The sequence below is a fragment of the Meriones unguiculatus genome, chromosome 10 (assembly GCF_030254825.1).
Source record: "Meriones unguiculatus strain TT.TT164.6M chromosome 10, Bangor_MerUng_6.1, whole genome shotgun sequence".
Lineage (NCBI taxonomy): Eukaryota > Metazoa > Chordata > Mammalia > Rodentia > Muridae > Meriones > Meriones unguiculatus.
In genome coordinates this window covers 106800756-106823190 of record NC_083358.1, presented here as the reverse complement: position 1 = coordinate 106823190, position 22435 = coordinate 106800756, and the positions used below count along the sequence as shown (strand labels likewise).

The 22435-nt window shown below is 43.6% G+C and overlaps 1 protein-coding gene across 1 annotated transcript; it reads right to left on the bottom strand.

The window, feature by feature from the left end:
* Positions 1–399: 399 nt before the first annotated feature.
* LOC132657118 (3 beta-hydroxysteroid dehydrogenase/Delta 5-->4-isomerase type 1-like) lies at positions 400–9011 on the bottom strand. Its single transcript, XM_060393341.1, has 3 exons — positions 8921–9011; positions 2386–2568; positions 400–1211 (listed from the first exon to the last, which is right to left on the bottom strand). Exons 1-3 carry the CDS (start codon positions 9009–9011, stop codon positions 400–402), a joined length of 1086 nt encoding a protein of 361 aa, XP_060249324.1.
* Between the last annotated feature and the right edge of the window lie 13424 nt (positions 9012–22435).

Genomic DNA, 22435 nt, shown 5'->3' with positions numbered 1-22435 from the left:
CATGGCCACGTTTATTGACAGAAAAATGTCTGCAGATGAGCTATTAACACATGTTTATTGTTTCTTTCACTCAACTTCATAAAACAAAGCAGAATTTTCCAAAGATGAGAAATGCTGTTAATGGGGAGATGACGCCCATGGAGAAAACTCTTGAGCAACAAGAAGTGCTTAGTAGTTAGGAACCAGGAGCTGAGGCACAATGGCCTGTGTGTCCCTGGGCAGGTGTTTGGGGAAGAAAGCTTGTGGCTGGGTCAGTGCCTGGCAAGGATTCTGGGTACTTTAGGAAGACACTAAGGTGGCTTCTATATCAAAGGGAGGCAATAGGACCTGGGTTGTGACTGTATCCTTTCTGAGGACCTGAGGATGATTTCTGATAACAGCCAGGGCCATGTCTTCACATCACCGAGTCTTTGAGTTCACTGTTTCCTTGTGCTGTTCCACTAGTGTCCCGATCCACTCTGATGTTTTCTGCTTGGCTTCCTCCCAGGTGACACAGGGCTCATAGCCGAGATCATGCTGGGCTTTCTTGTAGGAGAAGGCAAATGTGCTGTTGGAGAGCGTAACCAAGTGGCAGGTAAAGGGGGGCCGGTAGTTGTAGACTGGACGCAGCAGGAAGCTCACAGTTTCCAGCAGGAAGGCAAGCCAGTAGAGCAGGGGCAGAGGAAGGCTCCAACTGGAATCAGGGCGGAGGCCCCATTTCTTGCTCAGGGCATAATTTAAATCATCATAGCTTTGGTGAGGGGTGTCATCTGAGATGTAGTAGAACTGTCCTTTGATGCTGGGGGACTTCTTGGGGTCTCGTAGGCCCCTGGCAGCCAGAATGTGTGCCCAGGCAACATTGTCCACATACACTGTGTTGGCTCTAGAGAATTTGCCAGTAGTATCCAAAACACCCTTATTTTTCAGAGCACAAGTTACTGTGTCATAAAGGAATGAGCTTTTTTCCCCATTAATGTACATGGGCCTTAAGGCACAAGTATGTAAAGTGCCACCATTTCTCAGGGTACACCCATTGGCTGCCAGCACTGCCTTCTCAGCCATCTTTTTGCTGTATGGGTATGGATCAGACCATATACTTTCTAGATTGTCTTCTTCATGGCCATCCAAGATGATCTGCTTGTAGGAGTTGGGCCCTGCCACCTCAACTGAGCTGGTGAAGATGAAGACTGGCACACTAGCTTGGACACAGGCTTCCAGTAGGTTCTTGGTACCTAATCATAGACAATGCATTGTCAGTGTCAAGAGATAAGCCAGGGGCCCAGTGTGTGCACAGCTTCAGGATTATTCTTGTCTTTTTGCCCAACAATACAACGTTTACAGATTACAGTTCATCTTCCCTACCTGGACTCAGCTACCAAGCTGTTCCCAGAAGACAACAGGTGGGTTCCAGAGAGCACGTATCTCTAGGCTTTTGTGTTCATTGCCTTGTGGATATGTGCAAGCGTGAGTGTATGTGACTGAGTGGAGTTTTCTTTATTATTACTTTAAAATGCTTTAAAGCTTCTCATTAATCTATTCCTAAAGTGCCCATGAAATAAGTATAATTTTATGCATTTTCAATTCATCCATGATTTTTAAATTATAGAATCGGATCATATTCTATTAGATTGTGAACAAGAATAGTTCTTTTCACCAAGAATCATTGAAGAATTAACATCATTCAAGTTCAAGTATAGTGTGTACAGTTGATATGCATGTTACATAACCATTTCATAGGTACAGCTTTTTGTTGTTGTTATTTGATAAGAATCAAAGTGGGCCAAGGGCAACAAGTCTGACTCAGGGAACAGATGGTTATTGGGTTTGGGGAGATGTAGAGATACAGCTGTATTCCTGATTGTATGCACAATCTTTAAAACACTTTTGGTTCTATCTATGACTTCATTGTACCTGGTTATATAAAGTAGGGGTGATACATATTCCTTCTAGTTTCATTCTGGAACCCAGCACTGATATCTGTTGCTCTTAGTAGTAAACTAAAAGGGCTTGTGAGCCTCCTGCTGGGCATTCTTGTAAAGGCAGGACATTGTGTGGTCCTGAAGACAGAACAGCCTGCAGAGCAGGTTCCTGCAAAGTCTAGGCAGAAAATGGGTGGTGCTTGTCAACTGCTTGGAGTTGGAGTTCAGTCTCCTCTGCATGGAGGACAACAGAAGAGCTTTTCTTGAAGGTGGAGTGACATGGCTGTGGCCTTACATCCAGGGTTACCTACTTTCTAACTGCTGGGCCTTAGCCATGAAATAGCAGTGATCCTTCCAGAAGGGTATGGTGAGCTGAGGCATTAGACTCAGAGAATGGCAGGTATTCTATGGTGAGAGCATTCCTTCCCAATCTGTGTTAACATTTTCAACTTCCAAAATCTCACCTTCTCCTCTGCAGATACTCTACCTTTCAGATTGACATCTAGCATGGTCTGTCTGGGAATGACCCCTGAGACATCAATGACAGCAGCGGTGTGGATGACCACAGAGATGCCCTGGCAGGCTCTCTTCAGGTACTGGGCATCCAGAATGTCTCCCTCCAGCACTGACACCTTTGTGTTTGTCTTGAGGTCTGTGGAACACAAGGCAGGTCATTGAGAAGCTCTTCTCTGGGCTAAGATGTTCCCTGTACACAGGTGTTGACTACCTATGTCATCAAGAATTGTCCAGGAAGACACACATGGTATGTATCTGTATAAGCACATTTCAGTTACATAGTCCAAGATAGACAAAATCCAATTTACAGACCCAAGAATATAAGTTACAAGGAGGACCCAAGGAGGATGCTTAAATCTCACTCAGAGTGTGAAATAGAATAGAGTGGAGAAGTGTCTGAAGAGACGGAACAAGACAAGACCCTACCATAGCTGTCCTCTTAGAGGCTCCACCCAGCATCAGATGAAAATATATGCTGAGACTCACGAAATACTGGGTGAAGAGCAGGGAAAGTGGAAAATTGGGAGGAAGGATAAAAAGACCTTTAATTGCCAGCTCCACAAGAAGACTACCAGAGCAAACTAAGGCCCCAGAGGGGCTTTTGGGGACTGAAACACCAACCACGGATCACGTATAGACTGGACCTAGGCTCCCTACACAGGTGTAGCAGATGGGCAGCTCAGGGTTTGTGTGGGTTACCTGGTAAGGGGAGAAGAGGCTGTCTCTGACATGGACTTTGTTGCCTGCCTGCTCTCTGATCACTGCTTCCTGTCAGGACTGCCTCACCAGTCCATGGGGAAGAGGATTCCATCAGTTCTGATTTGACTTAATGAGTTGGTGTGTGTGGGTATGTATGGCTCCCCTTATCTGAGGAACAGCAGAGGGAGAATAGGTTTATAATGAGAAATCTTGAGAATGAGAGCAGAGGAGGGAGAGGGCTATGATCCGAGTGTAAAATGAATAAAGAAATTTTCAAAAGAGAATTGTTCTAGGGAGAACCCGGTTAGAGAGGAAGGCTGGAAAGAAGGGAAAACATTGTTTCTTTCTTCAGGAAAGCAAATCAGCTTAGGAAGCTGTCAAATGTGCCTGGGACATGCACTTGTTCAAGAGAGTGCTGGGAAGTTCATCCATCCACAAAGTGACTCAGGAGGTAATAGAGAGGTGGGGAGAAGTGGGTTAGCAATCAGAATGTCTGTCCCAGGGTTTTGATGAGGAACACATTTCTAGCAGTGGCAGCAGAAGGAAGACTCACAAATATATATCTTGTATGTTCCCCTTGCCAGAGCCTGGTATTATCTGGGTCTCTGCAGGGCCCAAGAGAAGAGTTACCTCAGAACCAATGGCTTGGCTTCAGTGACCCAGGGAGGTCAGAAGCTCTGGCAACAAGATTTCGATGGGCCCAAGTTGGATATATCGGAATATCTCCTGTGAGACATTATCAAGAGCAGATGTCGATGCTCTAACGGGCTTTCTCAGGACTTCCTTGTACCATCTATTCCAAGGCCCTAAATACACTAGCATGTTCATGTTCTTCTGGACTCAGCACATAACACTGCCTAATATTTTGTCACTTAATTCGCAAAATGAACTGTTTGCCACACACAGTCTTTGCCAGTACTCTACACTTGCTGTGTTTCATAATTCAAACCCAGCTTCAAGACTATGCTTCTTCCTTTCCCACACTTCCTAGAGACTGGTCCTGTGTGCCCTGCTTAATAGATGAGCAAAGTGATGCCCAAGGAGCCTGAGGACACAGTTATTCCTATACCTACTGAGGACCCCTTGCTTGCCCTTTGCCTACACCTGTGCCATTAGCCTATGCTCTGGCATTGCTTGGAATCAATTTTTCAGGGACAGATTAAGGACATTCAAGTGACCTGAAATTGTCCCTGAAGCCAAACAGTGAGAAAGACAGGAGAAATCCAAGGCTAAAGAAACATCTCCAAGGGAAAAAAATAGAATGGCTTTCCCCTAATTCAGTACTCAGCATACCCTATCGAAGCCCCTCCTCTCACCATGCAACTCCCAGAAGGCCCGGAATTAGAAAAATGTAAATTTGGGGCTGCTCAGAAGTTATTATCTGCCTGAGGGTTGAATTCTATTATTATGATCTGATCACCCCACTTCTTCCTTTTTCTTCCTTGATACTGATGTTAGACCTGTGGTAACTCCCAACCAAAAAAATTATTTTCAGTTGCTACTTCATGACTCTAATTTTGCTACTGTTATGAATTTTATTGTAGTATCTGGTAGGTAGGATACCTGATATGAAGTCCTTCTAAAAGGTTAGTTAAAGCTCAGTGGTCTCGTGACCCACAGGCTAAAAACCACTGTTCTAGACAGACTGTTTCAGGGATGTGGCTGTGACAAGAGGAGAACTCCAGACTTGTAGTGAAAGACTCTCATCCATGAGCTCTCTTGGGACCCTGAGGTCCTAGGAGAGGGCCTGTAGAGAGTGGTTTGGTGGAGCCATAGCTGCAGCATGATCTAAGTCGTCCTTATGTACAGATAATTGCACAGCAACCTCGTGGGGTGGTGCAACTAATGAGCTAGATTAGAAGGAGACCCCGGTAAACACCACCACCCACCGAATGTGAAGATCATAACGGCTGCAGCTAGTCTTCCCGATCTCCACCCCAGTGTGTTTAATCTAGCTGTGGCATTTGTTCAAACCAGTAAACCTTTGCACTATTCCTCTTCAGAAATAGACGCTGGAAGCTTTAACTACATCCCAGGAACGTTACACACAGCTAAGGAGTTATCACCCCAGTTTGCCCCACAGGCCAAGGTGACTGTTGAACTCTGCCAAGACAGGGTAAGCAAGTCCTAAATGGTTTTGCTTCACATATATATTTGTCAAAGATACCGGCCAGAAGGCTGAAGATGATGCTCCACCATTATAGAGAGTTTTGGGTGGTTGTTCAGGTAGCAAACTGTCTCTGTCAATTTCTATTTTTAGAGGCTACTGACATGTATATGCTGTTTATTTAGGGTATAAATTTTATTCCTTCTTAAGTCTCTGATAGTGTTGAGAACCGGATGGTCTTTGTTTTACAATTAGCTTAGTTGCTTACAAATTAAAAAGGTGTTTTAGGTCTAGATAGATGTTTTTAGGTTGATAGACACAAACTCTAAAAATAACTGAAGCACAAACCTCAGACCCTCATAGATAAGATATTTTTCTAAGGTTGCCAAATGCATTTAACTTAGATATTATACATAATAGTCTTACCTATTTTAAAAATGTTTCCTAATTTTTTTATTGTAAATTGAGGCCTTTTTATTTTGATAGAAAAAGGGAAATCGTTGGAGGTTGGTCTGAGGTGTGTTACTGGCCCTCAAGATCTGGGTACAGCTATCCTTGTTGTATAAACCTACCTGATTGGCTGCTTAAACAGCCTATACCTCGGCATGACAGAATGGAGTAGGCATGGCTAAGGTTCCCATGCTTTGGAGCACAGGAGATTCACGGGAAACAAATGGACAGGAAAAGAAGAGGAAGGAGGACACTGTGATGGATTAGCATGGAGAAGAAACCACATAGGTTGGGAGGAAGGACTCTAATAAACTCATGAAAGGGCCCAGATGAAGAATAAATGCAAGTATTTATAAGATTATGGGTAGAAGATACTTCAGATGAGGATGATTAAGGAGAATGTCATTGGATGGGAGCTGGGAGGTGGATGGTGAGGTTATTGAGACTGTGTAGGTGAAATATCTTCCTGCCCCAATGTAAATAAGGCAATTATGAAAACTAACAGGTATTGTATTATTTGTGTTAATAAAGTTAAATAATACTGCCACAAAAATTATGGGCTACTACTAATAATAGAAAACATTACATATCCCAACTCTTAGTTTTTTATTTAGTACAACGGAGGTGCCAAAACATCGAGCACCTGTAGAGGACAGTTACAGGTGGAATCAGCTGGAGACCATGTGTGCTACAAGTAGCAAAGCCATCTGCATTGCATTGCCCAACCCTGTTGCAGCATACTGGACATGGAGGGCAAAAATCTTTCTTTACAGAGATTGTCTCCTTTCATTCTTGCCTTTTTCAAGTCATGCAACTCATTTTGGACCCGATTTAGATATGAGCACAGATTTTTGGTGCAAGGTTCTCAGGTATTCTTCTAGAGTCTAGAAAGACTTGTGGCAGGATCAATAAGTGGGTGAACAAGTACAGTCATCAGGAAGTGTGAACCCCTCAGCCTTTTTTTAACTTTCTCCAGCAGGCTGGAGAGTTCTTGGGAAAGATAGCCTGAAGCAAGAGGACATGTGTGAGGAGCTGTATGAGACAAAGTGAGGTGTGCTGCAGAAGGGCTAGTCCTGGAGGAGCCTTGATGTAGATGGAGTGTTTTCAAGTGATGGTAAAGGATGGTTTTCTCCCTCACTGCTTCCCTTCTTCTCTCCCTCCCTACATATGGTCCTCTCTCCCTCTTTCTCTTTTGACCATAGACTTCTAGTGGCTTTCTGTTCTTTGATTCTCTTCAGGTTTTTACAACTGTCTCTTGTGTGTTTTGAATTTATAAATATTTTAACATTAATCAGTTCAGTACACTGTATTCACTTTGTATCCCAGCTGTAGCCCCCTCCATTATCTCCTCCCAGTCCCACCCATCCCTCCCTCTTCTCCCCCTATACCCCTATTTTTACAACTGGCTCATGTTAATCAGTTCTTGAAATTCCCTTGTATATTTATAGTCAAAGCATTCTGTCTCTTGTCCACCCTTTCATCTTGTAACAGCTATTTGATAACATTTGTTTCTGCTGGACACCGTTTTTCTGTTCAGTTACTCAGACTAGCTTGCTTTGTCAGACAGTGTTGACATAGCAGTGATGTACGACATATCTTCTCAATACAAAAAGAGGAAAATGACACTCAGCATATTTGTTAGGTTATAGCAGTTAGTTATAGAGAAGTCATGGATGATTTGTAGTGAGAAACATTGTATAGTGAGGGAATAAGGAACTCAGAAGAATGTGTGAGCAGAAGACACATCTGTTGAGAGGTCCAAAATGTGAAATTTAATTTCTGGGGTAACATGTTTGTGGTCCTGGGTACAAGTTTAGACAAAGAAGCAGACAAGTTAGGATAGACCCTTGTTCCCAGCCTTGAGGCCCTTGAAAGGCATCATTGCTTGGCAACCATACCAGATGGCTAGCCGTCTCCCACACAGCTAGCCACTAGCTGGTGATCAAGGTCACATAGTCCTGCTACTAGGAAAAAAAAAAACAACAACCAAGGTGTGCTAATCATGTCCCCTCCCTAACAGGAACAGAGATGGGCCAGGACCATTATAGTCTTGGTGCCTAAAATAAACAAAGGCTTGAAAGTTCCAGGCTTGTTGTATTGCCCTTTAAAAACCCTGTTCCTCCAGACCTAAGAGCCACATATCTCTCTTTTTCCACAGAGATCTTGCACCTGAGCTTGAGCTTGTATTAAACCCTAATGTGTTCAGAGTGGAGTTGATTCCTGGTGGTCTTTGGGGTCAAGTGAACTGGGCATGAGAAAGGAGACCATCCTAGACTAGAAAGCAAAACAATTAAACCTTGAATAAGGTCCAGATTAGAAAGAAAAACAACTGGGGCTACAGAACCTTGAATAGAGACCTGACCTGATGGCCCTCCCTAGAGGGCAGAATGAGCTTATTTTGAGAACTAGGGAACCTGGGACAGGGTGGACTGCTCTTGGAAGAAACTACAAGCTGCCAGCTGCAAAACTGTTTTTTATGTTATCTTTTGGCTGACCAGTCAATGTAAAGAAACATGTGTGGTCTGGTTTTTAGGTATAAAAACTCTGTGCTTTGTATGCTCAGGGTCGTCTCCCACCTTGAAGGGGCGACTCCATTGCAATCAGAATAAACTTTTGCCTCTTGCTTTTGCATTGAACCACAGTCTGTGAGTCTCTTTCGGAGGGGAGCAGTTCCTGCATAGGGACTGCAGGTTTTACATGTGGTGTGTTGGCTGGGAAACCGACGTGTCCCTTCCCTAACTCTCACCAGACTGGGTTTGTAGGTCAGGCCTGAAACAGGTTAGTCTTTTCTATTTGTCAGATCTCTGTTTTACTCTGTTTCTGCATAGGTGCCTGTCTCAACCTTCTTTATTGTTTGCTTAAGCCATTGTGGTAGACGGATGCTTCAGAATATCGCTTGGCTGGGAAACTGGAGGACGCTCCAGATTCCCTTTGGGAGGTTGGCTCTGAGATAGTCCTCCTCCCGTTTGATTTTTGTAGAGAAAGACAGCCACCAGGCAGCCGTTCTATTAGGGTATTGTGGTACCACCCACAAGGGCGTCCTTGTTTGATTACTTGCCTGATTCTTTTTGTTTCCGTTGTTGTTGCCTCTCTGACTTTTTTGACAGATGATTTCATTATGGGAAAGACTGTGACTACACCCTTATCCCTCACCCTTGACCATTTCTCAGAAGTGAGATATAGGGCACATAACCTCAGTGCAAGTTAGGAAAGGAAAGTGACAAACTTTTTGTTCCTCGGAGTGGCCTACCTTTCAGGTTGGATGTCCACCGGACAGCACCTTTCACCTTGATATGATCCTTGCTGTTAAGGCTAAGACCCTCCAAGCCCGAGGGGGTCATCCTGATCAAGCACCTTATATTCTAACCTGGGAATACATTGTTCGCCACCCTCCTCCTTGATTGTGCCCCTTTGTTTCTTCCAGAGGGACTCCTTTGACAACTGTTTGTGCCATTAAGGAAGAAAAGTGCTCACTTCTCCAGAGGCAGATCTCCTCCTTTTTGACCTTCTGCCCCCTTATCCACCTGCCATCTCCCCTGCCAGTTCTTCTGCTATTTTTCCCGCCAGACCTCCAACTGTTTCCTCTGTCAGTCTTCCGAAGGCTGTCAGTTCTCCTGCAGGGCCTAGGGCTGGGCATGCATGCAGTTTTTCCAGTCCTCTTATAGGAACTTCACCAGGAGGTGCTAGTCCCTCAGCACTGCCGCAGACACTGCCAGAGGTCCTGCTGCAACTAATGCCTGATCTTCAAAATGAAGATTGCCCAGCAGCTGTCACACAAAGAACAGCTCAGCCAGACTTGGTGGCCCTCCCAATACGAGCTTATGGGTTCCCTGATAAGCATGGGAATCAACTCCTCCAATAGTGGCCTTTCTCCTCAGCTGATCTCTACAACTGGAAGGCCCACAATCCCCCTTTTTCTGAGAATCCCCAAGCTTTAACTTATTTATTTGGATCTGTCCTCTTCTCTCACCAGCCCACTTGGGATGGTTGCCAACAGCTTTTACAGCCTGAATACTGAGGAGAGGGGACGGGTCCTTCTAGAAGCAAGAAAGAATGCCCCAGGGGAGGTTGGGAGGCCTACAGTTCTCCCTGACAAGATTCATGATGGGGTTCCCCTCTCATGTCCTAACTGGGATTACAATACACCAGAAGGTAGGCAGTGCTTGAAGGTCTGTCACCAGACTCTGATGGCAGGTCTCTGTGGGGCTGCTCAAAGACCCACTAATTTGAATAAGGTAAGAAATGTGATCCAGGTGCTAGAGGAATCTCCTGCAGCCTACTTAGAATGACTGATGGAAGCATACCTCTGGTTTACTCCCTATGACCCTACTTCAGATGAGCACAAGGCAACAGTGGCTGTATCTTTTATAGATCAGTCAGCTAGAGATATTCGTAGAAAACTTTAAAAATTAGAAGGTCTTCCAGATAAGTTGTTGAAGGATTTAATGCAAGGGGCAGAGAAAGTTTTCTATAGTGGAGAGACAGAAGAAGGGACCTGAGTCCTAACCTTGAACGATGACAGTGATTAGGTGCCACACCCACTCCAGCATCGCCAATGTAGCATATCAATAGATTGTGCTACAGGGCGAGAGACATGCTTTCTTCGGAAATTCACTCCCTGGAGGCCACTGGGAGGTTTTTCGTACCACCTAGGGTCTCTACGCTTTTTCGGTTGTGGTTGTGGGGCTGGATTAATGAGTTTTTTGATATTTCTCTATGATTCCTGAAACAGCACAATTATCTATTCAAGGAAATATATTCTTGATAGATTATCAAAAGCTTTAACAAGAATAGTGCGGAAGAAAGTAGTTTTAAAAGAAGTAATGGATTAGATTTAGTATTAAGAGCATTATAAGAATAGTGAAAAATAATAGGCTCCTTCTTAAGAAGAAATAGCATGAGAAGTACAGCTGGTGGGAGTTTCCCCTCCCTTCAGTGCCTTGTTCCTAGGGAAGATCGTAAATCTTTAGCAGGACATATGAGAGGATGGTTATCAAAGGTATAATTAGATTTTGATACAGAAAAAGATTTTGGCAGGCATCTGACTTAGCTCCTGACTTTCTTCTTCATTGGTTAGCAATAATGAAACTGCATTTGAGGTTTCTTTCCCTTTGTCTGCTTTGATCAAAAGTTTGCAGGCCAAGATTTCTTGTGGGCAATCCCCTATGTTAAAATGTAAACTTTGTATTCTTGGTAAAATCTGAATGTTCTGGGAAGTTTGCCAACTTTAAGGTGCCTTTTTGTTAAATCATTATAAAAGTACTAGCTTGATTTCAGAAAAGTGCAGCAGAGACAAAACCATCAAGGTGTCTCTGTCTGTTAATTCATTGCCAAAACCGTGTCTTCCTGTCCAGAGCCTTGTTCCCCATGGACGCAGGGAATCCAACTGTGCTGGTCTGTGGCAATTAGGGAAGAGAGGGTTCGGTCTCCCTCTCTGAGCCCAGGGTAACCCTTAAGGTGGAGGGGAAGCCAGTCCATTTTCTAGTGGACACTGGCACTCACCATTGAGTTCTATTACAAGATTCAGGGGCTAAGAAAGAGAAAAAATCATGGGTTCAAGGGGCCACTGGATGTAAACAATGCTCATGGATTACCCGAAAAATAGTGGACCTTGGAGTGGGCTGGGTATCCCACTCATTCTTAGTCGTGACTGAATGCCCATACCCATTGCTGGGTCGGGATATCCTGACCAAAATAGGGCCCACATCTATTTTAAACCAGATGGCCCACAGGTTATAGACAACAAAGGGGATCCCAGTCATGTGCTCACAATTCACTTGGAAGATGAATATCGGCTGTTTGAAAATTTAAAGGATGGGGAAAAGACATTGACTGGTGGTTGGAGAAGTACCCTGAGGCCTGGGCTGAGACAGCAGGCTTGGGAAAGGCAAGAAAACAACCGCCAGTCCAGATAGAGCTAAAACCTCAGGCAGCCCCAGTTGCAGTGCGGCAGTATCTAATGTCTAAAGAAGCCGGTCATGGGATTCGCCCTCATATACAGCGAATCTTTGACCTCGGGGTTCTAAAAAGATGTCAATAAGCTTGGAATACTCCATTACTGCCAGTCTGAAAGCCTAGGAGCAATGATTTTCGACCTGTGCAGGACCTGAGGGAAGTTAATAAACAGGTCATGGACTTACATCCAACGGTCCCCAACCCGTATAACCTGCTGAATTCCCTTACCCCTGACAGAGCCTGGTATACTGTTCTAGACCTTAAAGACGCATTCTTTTGTCTTCAACTTAGCCCTGCCAGCCAAGACATTTTTGCTTTTGAATGGAAGGATCCCGACTCTGGGGTCTTGGGGCAACTAACATGGACTCGACTTCTCCAAGGGTTTAAAAATTCTCCTACCATATTTGATGAAGCCCTGCACTGATACCTGTCACACTTCTGGGCCACAAATACCCAAGTAACTCTTCTCCAGTATGTGGATGACATCTTACTAGCTGCAGACTGTCAGAAAACCTGTCTCGAGGCCACTGGCCGACTGTTACAAGAATTGGGCGAATTTGGCTATAAAGTGTTGGCAAAAAAGGCCCAGATATGTCAGAAACAGGTCAGTTACCTGGGATATATATTAAAAGAAGAAAAAAAGATGGTTATCAGAGGCTAGAAAAAAGACTGTGTTTTACATTCCCCCTCAACAAATTACTAAACAATTGAGGGAATTTCTTGGTACAGCAGGGTTCTGCCGATTATGGATTCCTGGGTTTGCTGAAATGGCAGCCCCTCTGTATGCCCTTACAAAGGGCAATGACTCTTTTACCTGGGTAAAAGATGAACAAGCTGCATTTGATAATATTAAACGGGCTTTAAGTCCAGCCTTGGGACTTCCTGAAGTAACTAAACCTTTTAAATCTATTTGGCTGAAAATCAGGGAATGGCTAAAGGAGTACTGACTCAAAAGATAGGTCCCTGGAAGAGATCAGTAGCTTATCTATCTAAAAAGCTTGATCCAGTAGCAGCAGGATGGCCGACCTGCCTCCGAATAATAGCAGCAGTCGCTGCATTGGTAAAGGACACTGACAAGCTGACCTTGGGACAAGATCTTACTGTCTATGCCCCTCATGCCCTTGAGATTGTCCTTAGACAGCCACCTGATCGCTGGCTCACAAATGCCCACATGACTCATTACCAGATCTTGCTTTTAAATAACGACAGGATTACTTTTGCCCCAGCGACGGGGCTAAACCCCGCTACCACGTTACCAGATCCAGAAGTTCAGCCCCCAGAGCATGATTGCTTGCAGGTGTTAGCAGAAGAACAGGGATGGCAAAAGGACTTAAAAGACCAGCCTTTGCTGGATGCAGAGGTGACATATCATACAGATGGGAGTAGCTTTCTGGAAAATGGAAAAAGAAAAGCCAGAGCAGTGGTGGTGGATGGACACACGGTAATATGGGCCCAAGCACTGGCAGAAGGCACCTCTGCACCACTGGCAGAACTAATTGCCTTAACTCAAGCATTAACTTTGGGGAAAGATAAAAAGACAAACATCTACACTGACAGCGGGTATGCCTTTGCTATGGCCCATGTGCACGGGGCCATCTACCAGCAGAGAGGCCTGTTGACATCAACCAGTAAAGAAATTAAAAATAAAATGAAATCTTGGCCTTGCTCAATGCCCTACTACTGTCCACCAAGGTAAGCATAATTCACTGTCTAGGACATCAATAGGGAAATTCGAAAGAGGCAAAGGGGAATAACATGGCTGATCAGGAGGCTAATGCAGCTGCTAGAGGAAGTCCTGCTCCAATGATATTAACTGCTGAGTTGCCAAGGAAGGAATGACTAAAATACTCAGAGAATGACCTGTAGCAAATACAGAAGGAACAGGGGACATTCGATGCTAATGTGGGAGCATGAATTGACTCCAAAGGTAAGATCATTTTACCACAGGAAGATGCTAAGAGACTAATAGCACAAATGCATCAGTAGACTCATTTAGGGGCAAGAAAATTGACTGAAATTGTTCATCAATCTCCATACCGAATACTAAACCTCACTGCTTTGACTGAGAAAGTGGCTCAGGCATATACACCTTGTCAGAAAGTCAACGTAGGAAAGAATTTCCAGAGCTCAGGAAAGCAGCTGAGAGGAACTAGACCTGGAATGCATTGGGAAGTAGATGTTACCAAAATTAAGCCAGCCAGGTATGGAAATGAATATCTCTTGGTCTTTGTGGATACCTTCTCAGGATGGGTGAAAGCTTTTCCCACCAAGAAAGAGACTGCTTTGGTTGTAGTCAAGAAAATTTTAGAGGACATTTTTCCCCAGTTTGGTATTCCAAAGGTAATCGGGTCAGACAATGGGCCGGCCTTTGTTGCTCAGGTAAGTCAGGAGGTGGCCAGATTTTGGGGGATTAATTGGAAATTACATTGTGCTTATAGACCCCAAAGTTCAGGACAGGTAGAAAGAATGAATAGAACTGTAAAAGAGACCCTTACCAAATTGACCATGGAGACTGGCGGTGACTGGGTAGTACTCCTCCCGCTGGCCCTCTTTAGGGTCAGAAATACTCCTACTTTGCTAAACCTTACACCTTTTGAACTATTGTATGGAGTTCTCACTCCCTTAACTCTCCTTGGGGCCCCCCTTGACATAACCAGTAATAACTCTGACTTGTCTGGGTTAAAAGGACTGCAGCTTATTTAAAAAGAAATCTGGAGCAAGGTTGGCAATGCATATATGCCAGGATCCTTAGAGGTGCCCCATCAATTCCAAGTTGGAGACTTGCTTTATGTACGACGACACCGTAGACAGAATTTGGAACCCCTGTGGAAAGATCCTTACTGTGTCCTGCTCACCACCACAACAGCTGTGAAGGTAGAAGGCATTGCTGCTTGGATCCACACATCGCATGTCAAACCCACTCCAGAGGACTCCACTTCTGACTGGAAAATCCAGCCCAGTGACAATCCCTTAAAACTTAAGCTTGTTAAAAATGTTGACTGTGAGTAATATCCACAAACTGCTGGTGCTTTTGGTTCTGCTAAATACTTGCTTGGGCTCCAGTCCTCACCAGCCCAAACTTTTGACTTGGGAAGTAACTAATCAGAGACATATTATAATTTGGTCTCAAAGGTAGCCCCACCCTTCACATGGTGGCTGGACTTGTACCCTGACATTTGTAAAATGGCTTTAGGGGCACTTGCAAAATGGGATTTGCAAAGCCACCTAGACCCCGACGTGGTTCCTGAGCACTCCAAACATGGGCCTTACAGCGAGAGGGGCTTAGATCCCTGGTGGTGGGGGGCTGTGGGACCAGCAACCACCTCAGTATGCTGTGAGTCCTAACCTTTTATGTATGTCCAGGACCCCATCAGCAACCTAAATTAGTAAACAAATGTGGAGGAAGAAATGACATCTACTGCAAAAGTTGGGGTTATGAGACCACTGGCGATTCTTTCTGGAAGCTTACTTCCAGATGAGATTACATCATTGTTAGAGCTAATTATAGTCATGCCGAGCCCCCAGACCGGGGACCGAACAATAGGTGGACTTATCAGCCAATATGTAACACTTGCTGTCACCCCCTGCTAATCTGGTTCACAGATGTGGGGAAACAAATTTCAACCAATTGGTTGAAGGGGTTCACTTGGGGCCTGCGAATGTGTAAGGAAAAATATGATGATGGGTTGTTCTTCACCATCAAACTAAAAATAACAACTCCATCTGCTGAAGTGGGACCAAATAAACCTGGCCCTTGTCTAGTTCCCACCAGTAAAATCGGACCCCAGACTACAGTCCCGCCTCCAACGCTCCCCTCTCTGACTCCTAACTCAAAAATAGAAGATTTTTCCCCTAAGCCTCCTGGACAGTACATTACTTCCCTAGCACAGGGAGCCTTCCAGGCCCTAAATAACACCAATCCGGAAGCTACTGAGTCTTGTTGGTTATGTTTTGGGATTGATCCTCCCTATTATGAAGGAATTACCTTTACAGATGAGATAAATAATACCCAAGAGGCAAGAGCCTGTCGTTGGACACAAGGGGAGGCTAGACTTTCCCTGTCTGCTGTTTCAGGGCAAGGACTCTGTGTAGGTAGAATCCCTCCACCCCCATTATCAGTTTTTATGCCACCAAACCTATAATGTTACAGACCTGTCAGGGTATCTCATACTACCGACCAATGGATGGTGGACCTGTGTGACAGGAATTACTACTTGTGTCAGTACTCAGGTGCTATCTAATTCATCTGACTACTGTGTCCTGGTCCAAGTAATCCCCTGTGTCACTTACCACCCGTATGAAGAGCCCTTTTGATACTGGGACTCTGTGGGGGAACCATTAATACGAACAAAAAGAGATTCGGGAATTTCCCTAGCTATAATGCTTGGGATCAGACTGGGAGCAGCAGGGACAGCAGTTGGAGGGTCAGCTATAGCCCTCTGACATAGTGGATTAAATGAGCCCAGGACAACTGTTGAGGAGGACATAGAAAGATTAGAGAGCACAATTAGAGAGCTAAAAAATTTTCTACAGTCACTATCAGAGGTGGTGTTACAGAATAGAAGGGGCTTAGATTTATTGTTTCTGCAACAAAGGGGTTTATGTGCTGCCCTAAAAGAATAATATTGCTTCTATGTTGACCATACTGGAGTTGTCACTGAGACCCTAGACAAGGTCAAAGAAGGCTCAGAAAAGAGAAAGTGAGAACGAGCCTAAAGCCTAGGGTGGTTTGAAGGATGGTTTAATTCTTGTCCATGGTTGACCACTCTAATCTCCACCTTGCTCGGTCCTTTGGTAATTCTTTTCCTAATTGTAACCTTTGGTCCCTGCATTTTTAACCAGCTGCTTAACTTCATGAGAAAACCGATTAGTACCATTCAGGTCCTTATGCTTCAGCAGCAGTATCAGAGGTTAGATGTGCAGGCTGAATCTAGCCTGTAATTTTAGGGTTAAAATTATGTCAAAGAAAAAGGGGGGAATGAGAAACAAGACCATCCCAGAGTAGAAAGCAAAACAATTAAACCTTGAATAAGGTCCAGATTAGAAATAAAAACAACTGGGGCTACAGAACTTTGAATAGAGATCAGACCTGATGGCCCTCCCTAGAGGGTAAAATGAGCTTATTTTGAGAACTAGGGAACCTTGGGCAGGGTGGACAGCTCTTGGAAGAAACCACAAGCTGCCAGTGGGAAAACTGTTTTTTATATTATCTTTCTTCTGACCAGTCAATGTAAAGAAACATGTGTGGTCTGGTTTTTAGGTATAAAAACTCTGTGCTTTGTATGCTCGGGGTCGTCTCCCGTCTTGAAGGGGCGACCCCATCGCAATCAGAATAAACTTATGCCTCTTGCTTTTCCATCGAACCACAGTCTGTGAGTGTCTTTGGGAGGGGAGCGGTCCGGAGTTCCTGCATCTGGACTGCAGGTTTTACAGGCATAACAATGGTTACTGGTTCTAGTGGTAAACTCACATGTACTGACATACTGAGAGCCAAATCTGAGAGCCAGACCATTCCTTCAATTCCAGACTCAAACATGTTTCTCTCAAATGCCTTTAAGATCTGTGCTCAGAAAGATTCCTACTCCTTAACCCTTGTGCTATAGAGCAAGGAGAACAGAACATATTTAAGGGTATTCAAGACACTGTGCCCTTGAGAACAGCTAGAACTACCATTGCCAGCAGAGGCTACTATTTCCTGCCCATGGTATAAATATACCTAGTGTGGGCATAATGAACAGGGAGCTCAGCCAAGAAAGTGGAAACCTCCTTAACAGGCAGTGCAATCACTGCTTTCTTTGCTATTACAAAACTCCACAGCCAAAGCAACCTATGAGAGAAGGCATTGGAGCTGACTTACTCAGTGTTGGAGAAGCTGAAGGCAGGCCCAACTGAGAGCTCCCTTCTTGATCTGGAAGGAGGTAGTAAATATTTTGTAAATAAGGTTCAATGTTCAGGTTTATTTTTCAGATCCCTAAGCTTAGCTGGCTCTGCCTTGGTGTGACTTATAAACCTCAGGGTTTTGTGAAAGAAATCGATATGTCAAACCCATTTAATGAAATCCAAGCAACAATGACCTTTCCCTATAAAAAGTTATAGATATAATTCTTACGGTTTAACAGATTTATGGGAAGATAATCTTGATTAGGTAAACTATGTCATACATGTAATTTGGATTTAACTCTTTTAAAAATATTTTATTAATTCTTTGAGCATTTCATATAATACATTTTGATCACATTCCCCTGTATCTCCCCCTTCTTTAATGTTCGCAGTTTGACCCCCCATTCAACTTAGACAGAAAAGAGTTTGTAGGTAAGTAGATAAATTTAGAAAAAAAAATCATTCTGCGTGATATAACCTAGACCCCAAAAGACAAGAAAATATTTATTCAGTTATTTGTTCACTGTTCAGTCTTTGATAAGCAAGCTAATATCCTTATAACCACAGAAGTTAGCTATAGATATGGAGCTAGTGAAGAGGGAAGAAACTCTTTGGGGAAAGGGAAAAAGAATAGTTATGGATGAATAGGGAGGGGCAGGAAAGGGAGACTCAAAAGGTCAGGGGAGGAAAGAAGGGTCAAGAAAGGGAATACAGATAGGAACAGCTAAAACTAAGTGTCATTTGAGGGGTTATATGGAAATTTAATACAGTAGAAGCTTCTGAAAATAAAACATATATATGATATAAAATAACTATAAATTGGAAACATTAATAACAAGGGAGACAAAGCCCTAACTGGACATCTCTTATCATCAAATTAAACACCAGCACTGAGAATGGATTACATTTAACTCAATTGTTGGCCCAAGGGGTACCATGGAAATCCCCCAAATAACCCAGGCTATTGTCAAGGCTACTGTCTGCTGACTACAAACTGATGGCAAGGCTTTAGAGGTGACAACAATACCTACTTAACTCAGTGAACATAGAGATGTTGAGCTGGTGCTTACCTAGAGCTTTCATGCCTACTGAATACTAGTGTTCATGGTACCAGAAGACACTCTGCGGACTTCCGGAGGGAAAAGATAAACATAAACTTGGCTCTAAAACCTGCAGTCAACATGGTGTTCTACCTACAAAGTTATCCTGGTGTGGTAGTGGCACAAAAGTCATGTGAGCAACCACTCTCTTATTGTAATTAAGGCCTACACTTTGTGCTAGAACCCATGCCTGACACTGCTCCAGTGGCCAAGAACATGAGGCTAGACAGGCCAGGGACCTAGGAGAAACCAAACACTATAGATCTTCTAAAGGTATGTAGCAATAGAATGACTCCTAATGACATCTTCTATGCTCATAGATCAGCACATTGCTCATTTGTCATCAGAGAAACTCCTTCCTGCAGAAGATGACAACAAATACAGAGACCCACAGCTGCACAGTATGCAGAGCATGAGAGACTTGAAAGACTCAGTCTCAAATGAATTTTCTTCATCAAAACCCTATATTCCTCAGAGAACTCTTCAAAAGAAGAGGCAGAAGTCATGTAAGAGCCAGTAGGGATGGAGGGCACTATGGAAACATGGCCCTATAGACACAACAAGTCTTAAACAAAAGTGAATTCATAGAAACTGTGGTAGCATACACAAGGCCTCACAGGACTAAACCAGATGGGGTTCCAGTGCTGAGAGTGGAAATAGACACAACCCCTCTTTCCTACCCAGAATCTATCTCCATTTGATAACGGCATTCAGAGGGAAAGGAGTTGTTTTTCCAACCAGTTCTCACTGAGTATGCAAACCAGACTAAATGACAGGCCTCGTGACAAGCATAGTTGGCCAACACAAAATGAGCAAAATGGTATTTATTGTTTTTTGTTTACCCTACAGACCATTTGCTTACCTACTACTATGGTTCCCGATTTTGTTCTTATGGGTTTTCTGTCTGTGGAAATGTGTTATTGAACTGGAGGGAGTTGAAATCTTGCTTCCAGGTGAGACTCTTGTGATGTCTATGGTACCTTGCCACGGACCAACCCAACCGGGTCCCACAACCATGGGAGAATGAGGGGATTTGGATATAAGGAAGGCACAGTTTCAGGCGAATGACAGAATGAGAGTCAGAGACGACACCGAGATGGTTTTGACCCTGCTTTAATTTTACTGAAGTCAGGCTAATAATTTTATAGTGATTTCACAAGGAAGCACCTTAAAATTGGCATGCTTTCCAGAACATTCAAACTTTTACCAAGGATACAAAGTTTATGTTTAACTCAAAAATGTAGCCAAGCATAAAACAATGCCCACAAGGAATCTCAGCCTAGAAACTTTCTGACCAACGCAAACAAGAAACAAAAACCTCAAACTGTGGTTTCATTATCACTGACTAGTGAAGGGGAAAGTCAGGAGCTGTAATAGTCCTCCGAGCAAAGTCAAATACCTGCCAAAGTCTTTTTCTACATTAAAGTCTAAATACACCTTGGTCACCCATCCTCCCATATGTCTTGATAAGATTTATAATCTTCCTTAGAAACAAGACGCTAAAGGGAGGCATGCTCAAGCCTGCTGTACTTGCTTATGCTATTTTTTCCTAAGAAGAAGCCCATTATTTATTCACTATTCTTATAATGCTTTCTAATACTAAATCTGATTTATTACTTATTTTTCTTTTCCTGTATTCTTGCAAAAGCTTTTAATAATCTATCAGAAGTATATTTTCTTGAATAGTTAGCGGTGCTGTACCAAGAATCATAGAGAAAAATCAAAAGGCTCATTCAATCCTTCATCTGAAAAAGCAGGATTTTTAGAGTACATCTTTTTGGCAAAGATGGCCAGGGGGAACAACCTGGGACTTCAAGGGAGCAGATTCCTGTAGGAAACATGTCTCCTCATCTTAGCAGCATAATTTTATGCTTATATAGCATATTTTTATGCTCATATAGACTCTGGATGTTTTCTTTGACTGAGGTATCCATCTCTTTTACCTTGTCTTCAGCACCCAAGAATCTCTTTTTCCATGTATTGGACTGTGTGGTTTATGTTTGACTCCCTAAAGTTTTCATTTCCAGTTTTATCTCAGTTTGGGTGTTCCTTAGCAATTCTATTTCTACTTTTATGTCTTGAACCATTTTGTTCCTTTTACTTAGTGTTCCTTTATATTTTCATAGACATCTTTATGGGATTTTTTTTTCATATTCTCTTCAAGGTCTTTGAACATAGTCATAATTGCTGTTTTCAAATCCTTGTGTTTTCATGTTGGTGTCTAGGCATTTAGTTAAGGGGCCCTGAAGAGATTCCAGGTGTTGATATCTGGTCTGTGTTGGGTGGGTTTTCTGTTCATTGGTTTCTGTTGCTGTCTCTGGATCTTAGGAAAGTGTGGTGCCTGTGGGTTTCCTGGACAGAGTGCTTCTACAGGTTGGTTGGTGGCAAAGAGGTGAAGAGGTGAGCTAGTTTTAAAAAGCTGAGCAGACTCCTGGAATGAGGTCAGGGGCTCCTGTGCATATCAAGAGATGGGGTCCCAAGAGAGCTGTGGTGTGGTGTGAAGAGGGCCTCTGCAAGTAGCTTGCACTAAGGCAAAGGATGATCTGGAGAGACAGGATTGAATGAATCCTTCAAGGGTGGAATCTCCAGTGAAATCAACTGAAGAGGCTGAGAGTGGAGAGGTCCTAATGGAGGACAGGCAGGAGAGTGCGATTCACTAACCTAAATCCCTGCCAGATGTGGCCTGACAGTGCTGTAACACTCTCTTCCCCTCACTACCAAAAGGGGCTGGAGAAAAACATTTGTTCCCTCTCTAATAGAACTTTTGTCATAGCTCCATTATTCTTTCCTTCATTGTGTCACTCTTCACCAATCCAGACAAAAACAAAGAACAGAGGACACTGAGAAGAACAATTATATGAACTTATAATAGCACCTTAGGTTCAGGAAGACATGCTTTTTTAAAAAAGTGACACAGGTTGTTATTTCCCATCAGCTCTAGGAGCAGACAAAGCTTTCTCCAGAGCTCACATTAGACAACCACAAAAGCCACTGGTCTCTGTTTGTCTCAGGCATTCTCAGGGAATTGCTAACAAATATGTCAAACATAAATGTTAAAGATCCAAAATCAGTTCCCCTGCACAGGAGAGAGAGCTAGCAAGAGAGAGAAAGAGGGAGATGGGGAGAGAAAGAGAGGGGAAGAGAAAGAACGAGGAAGAGAAAGAAAGAGAGGGAGAGCGAGAGAGAAAACGCTGTGTCCATCCCAAGGAGTGGAATGTTAACCCCCCCCCCCCAGTAGAAGGGAGTGTCCACAAGGAATCAGTTTGCAATGCAGTTTCATGTGTGGAGATATGTACCCACATGACAGGAACCCTAAGTTCACATGTTTCTTATCCAAAACCCTATAGAAATTGGGTTCAAATAAACAGGAGCCACTTTCTTAGGCAAAGAATTCTGAGAGACAAGCATTCCTTACATTTTTAGAAACTGGAGAAAGTAAATGAGAGGAATGAAGAACAATCCAGAACAGTTTATTGAGAACATTCCAATCATGAAAGCTAACAGCACAGCTTACTTGCAAGCAAGGTCAGGCAGGAACCCATCACGCAATCTCTTTACCAAATGCATTACCAAAAGAGAAATGCTGTTAATGGGGAGTTGAAGCCCATGGAGAGATCTCTGAGCAACAAGAAATGCTGAGAGATTAGAACCAGGAGCTGAGGCCCAGTGGCCTGTGTGTCCCTGGGCAGGTGCTTGGGGAAGAAAGCTTTTGGCTTGGTCAGTGAATGGCAAAGCTTCTGGAAACTTGAGGAAGACACTAAGGTGGCCTCTGTGTCAAAGGGTGGCAAGGGGACCAGGGTGATGCTTCTGCATCTTTTGAGGACCTGACA

Bases quoted from the DNA above. Each gene is read 5' to 3' on its own strand.
- LOC132657118 (XM_060393341.1), bottom strand. From the start codon at position 9,011: ATGACCCCCTCGGGCTTGGAGGGTCTTAGCCTTAACAGCAAGGATCAT. The intron at 2,569-8,920 runs GTAGGCCACTCC...CTTCTCAATGAC, and splicing joins GTGGACATCCAACCTGAAAG to CTGCCTTGTGTTCCACAGAC. The intron at 1,212-2,385 runs GTAGAGTATCTG...GTCTATGATTAG, and splicing joins GCTAGATGTCAATCTGAAAG to GTACCAAGAACCTACTGGAA.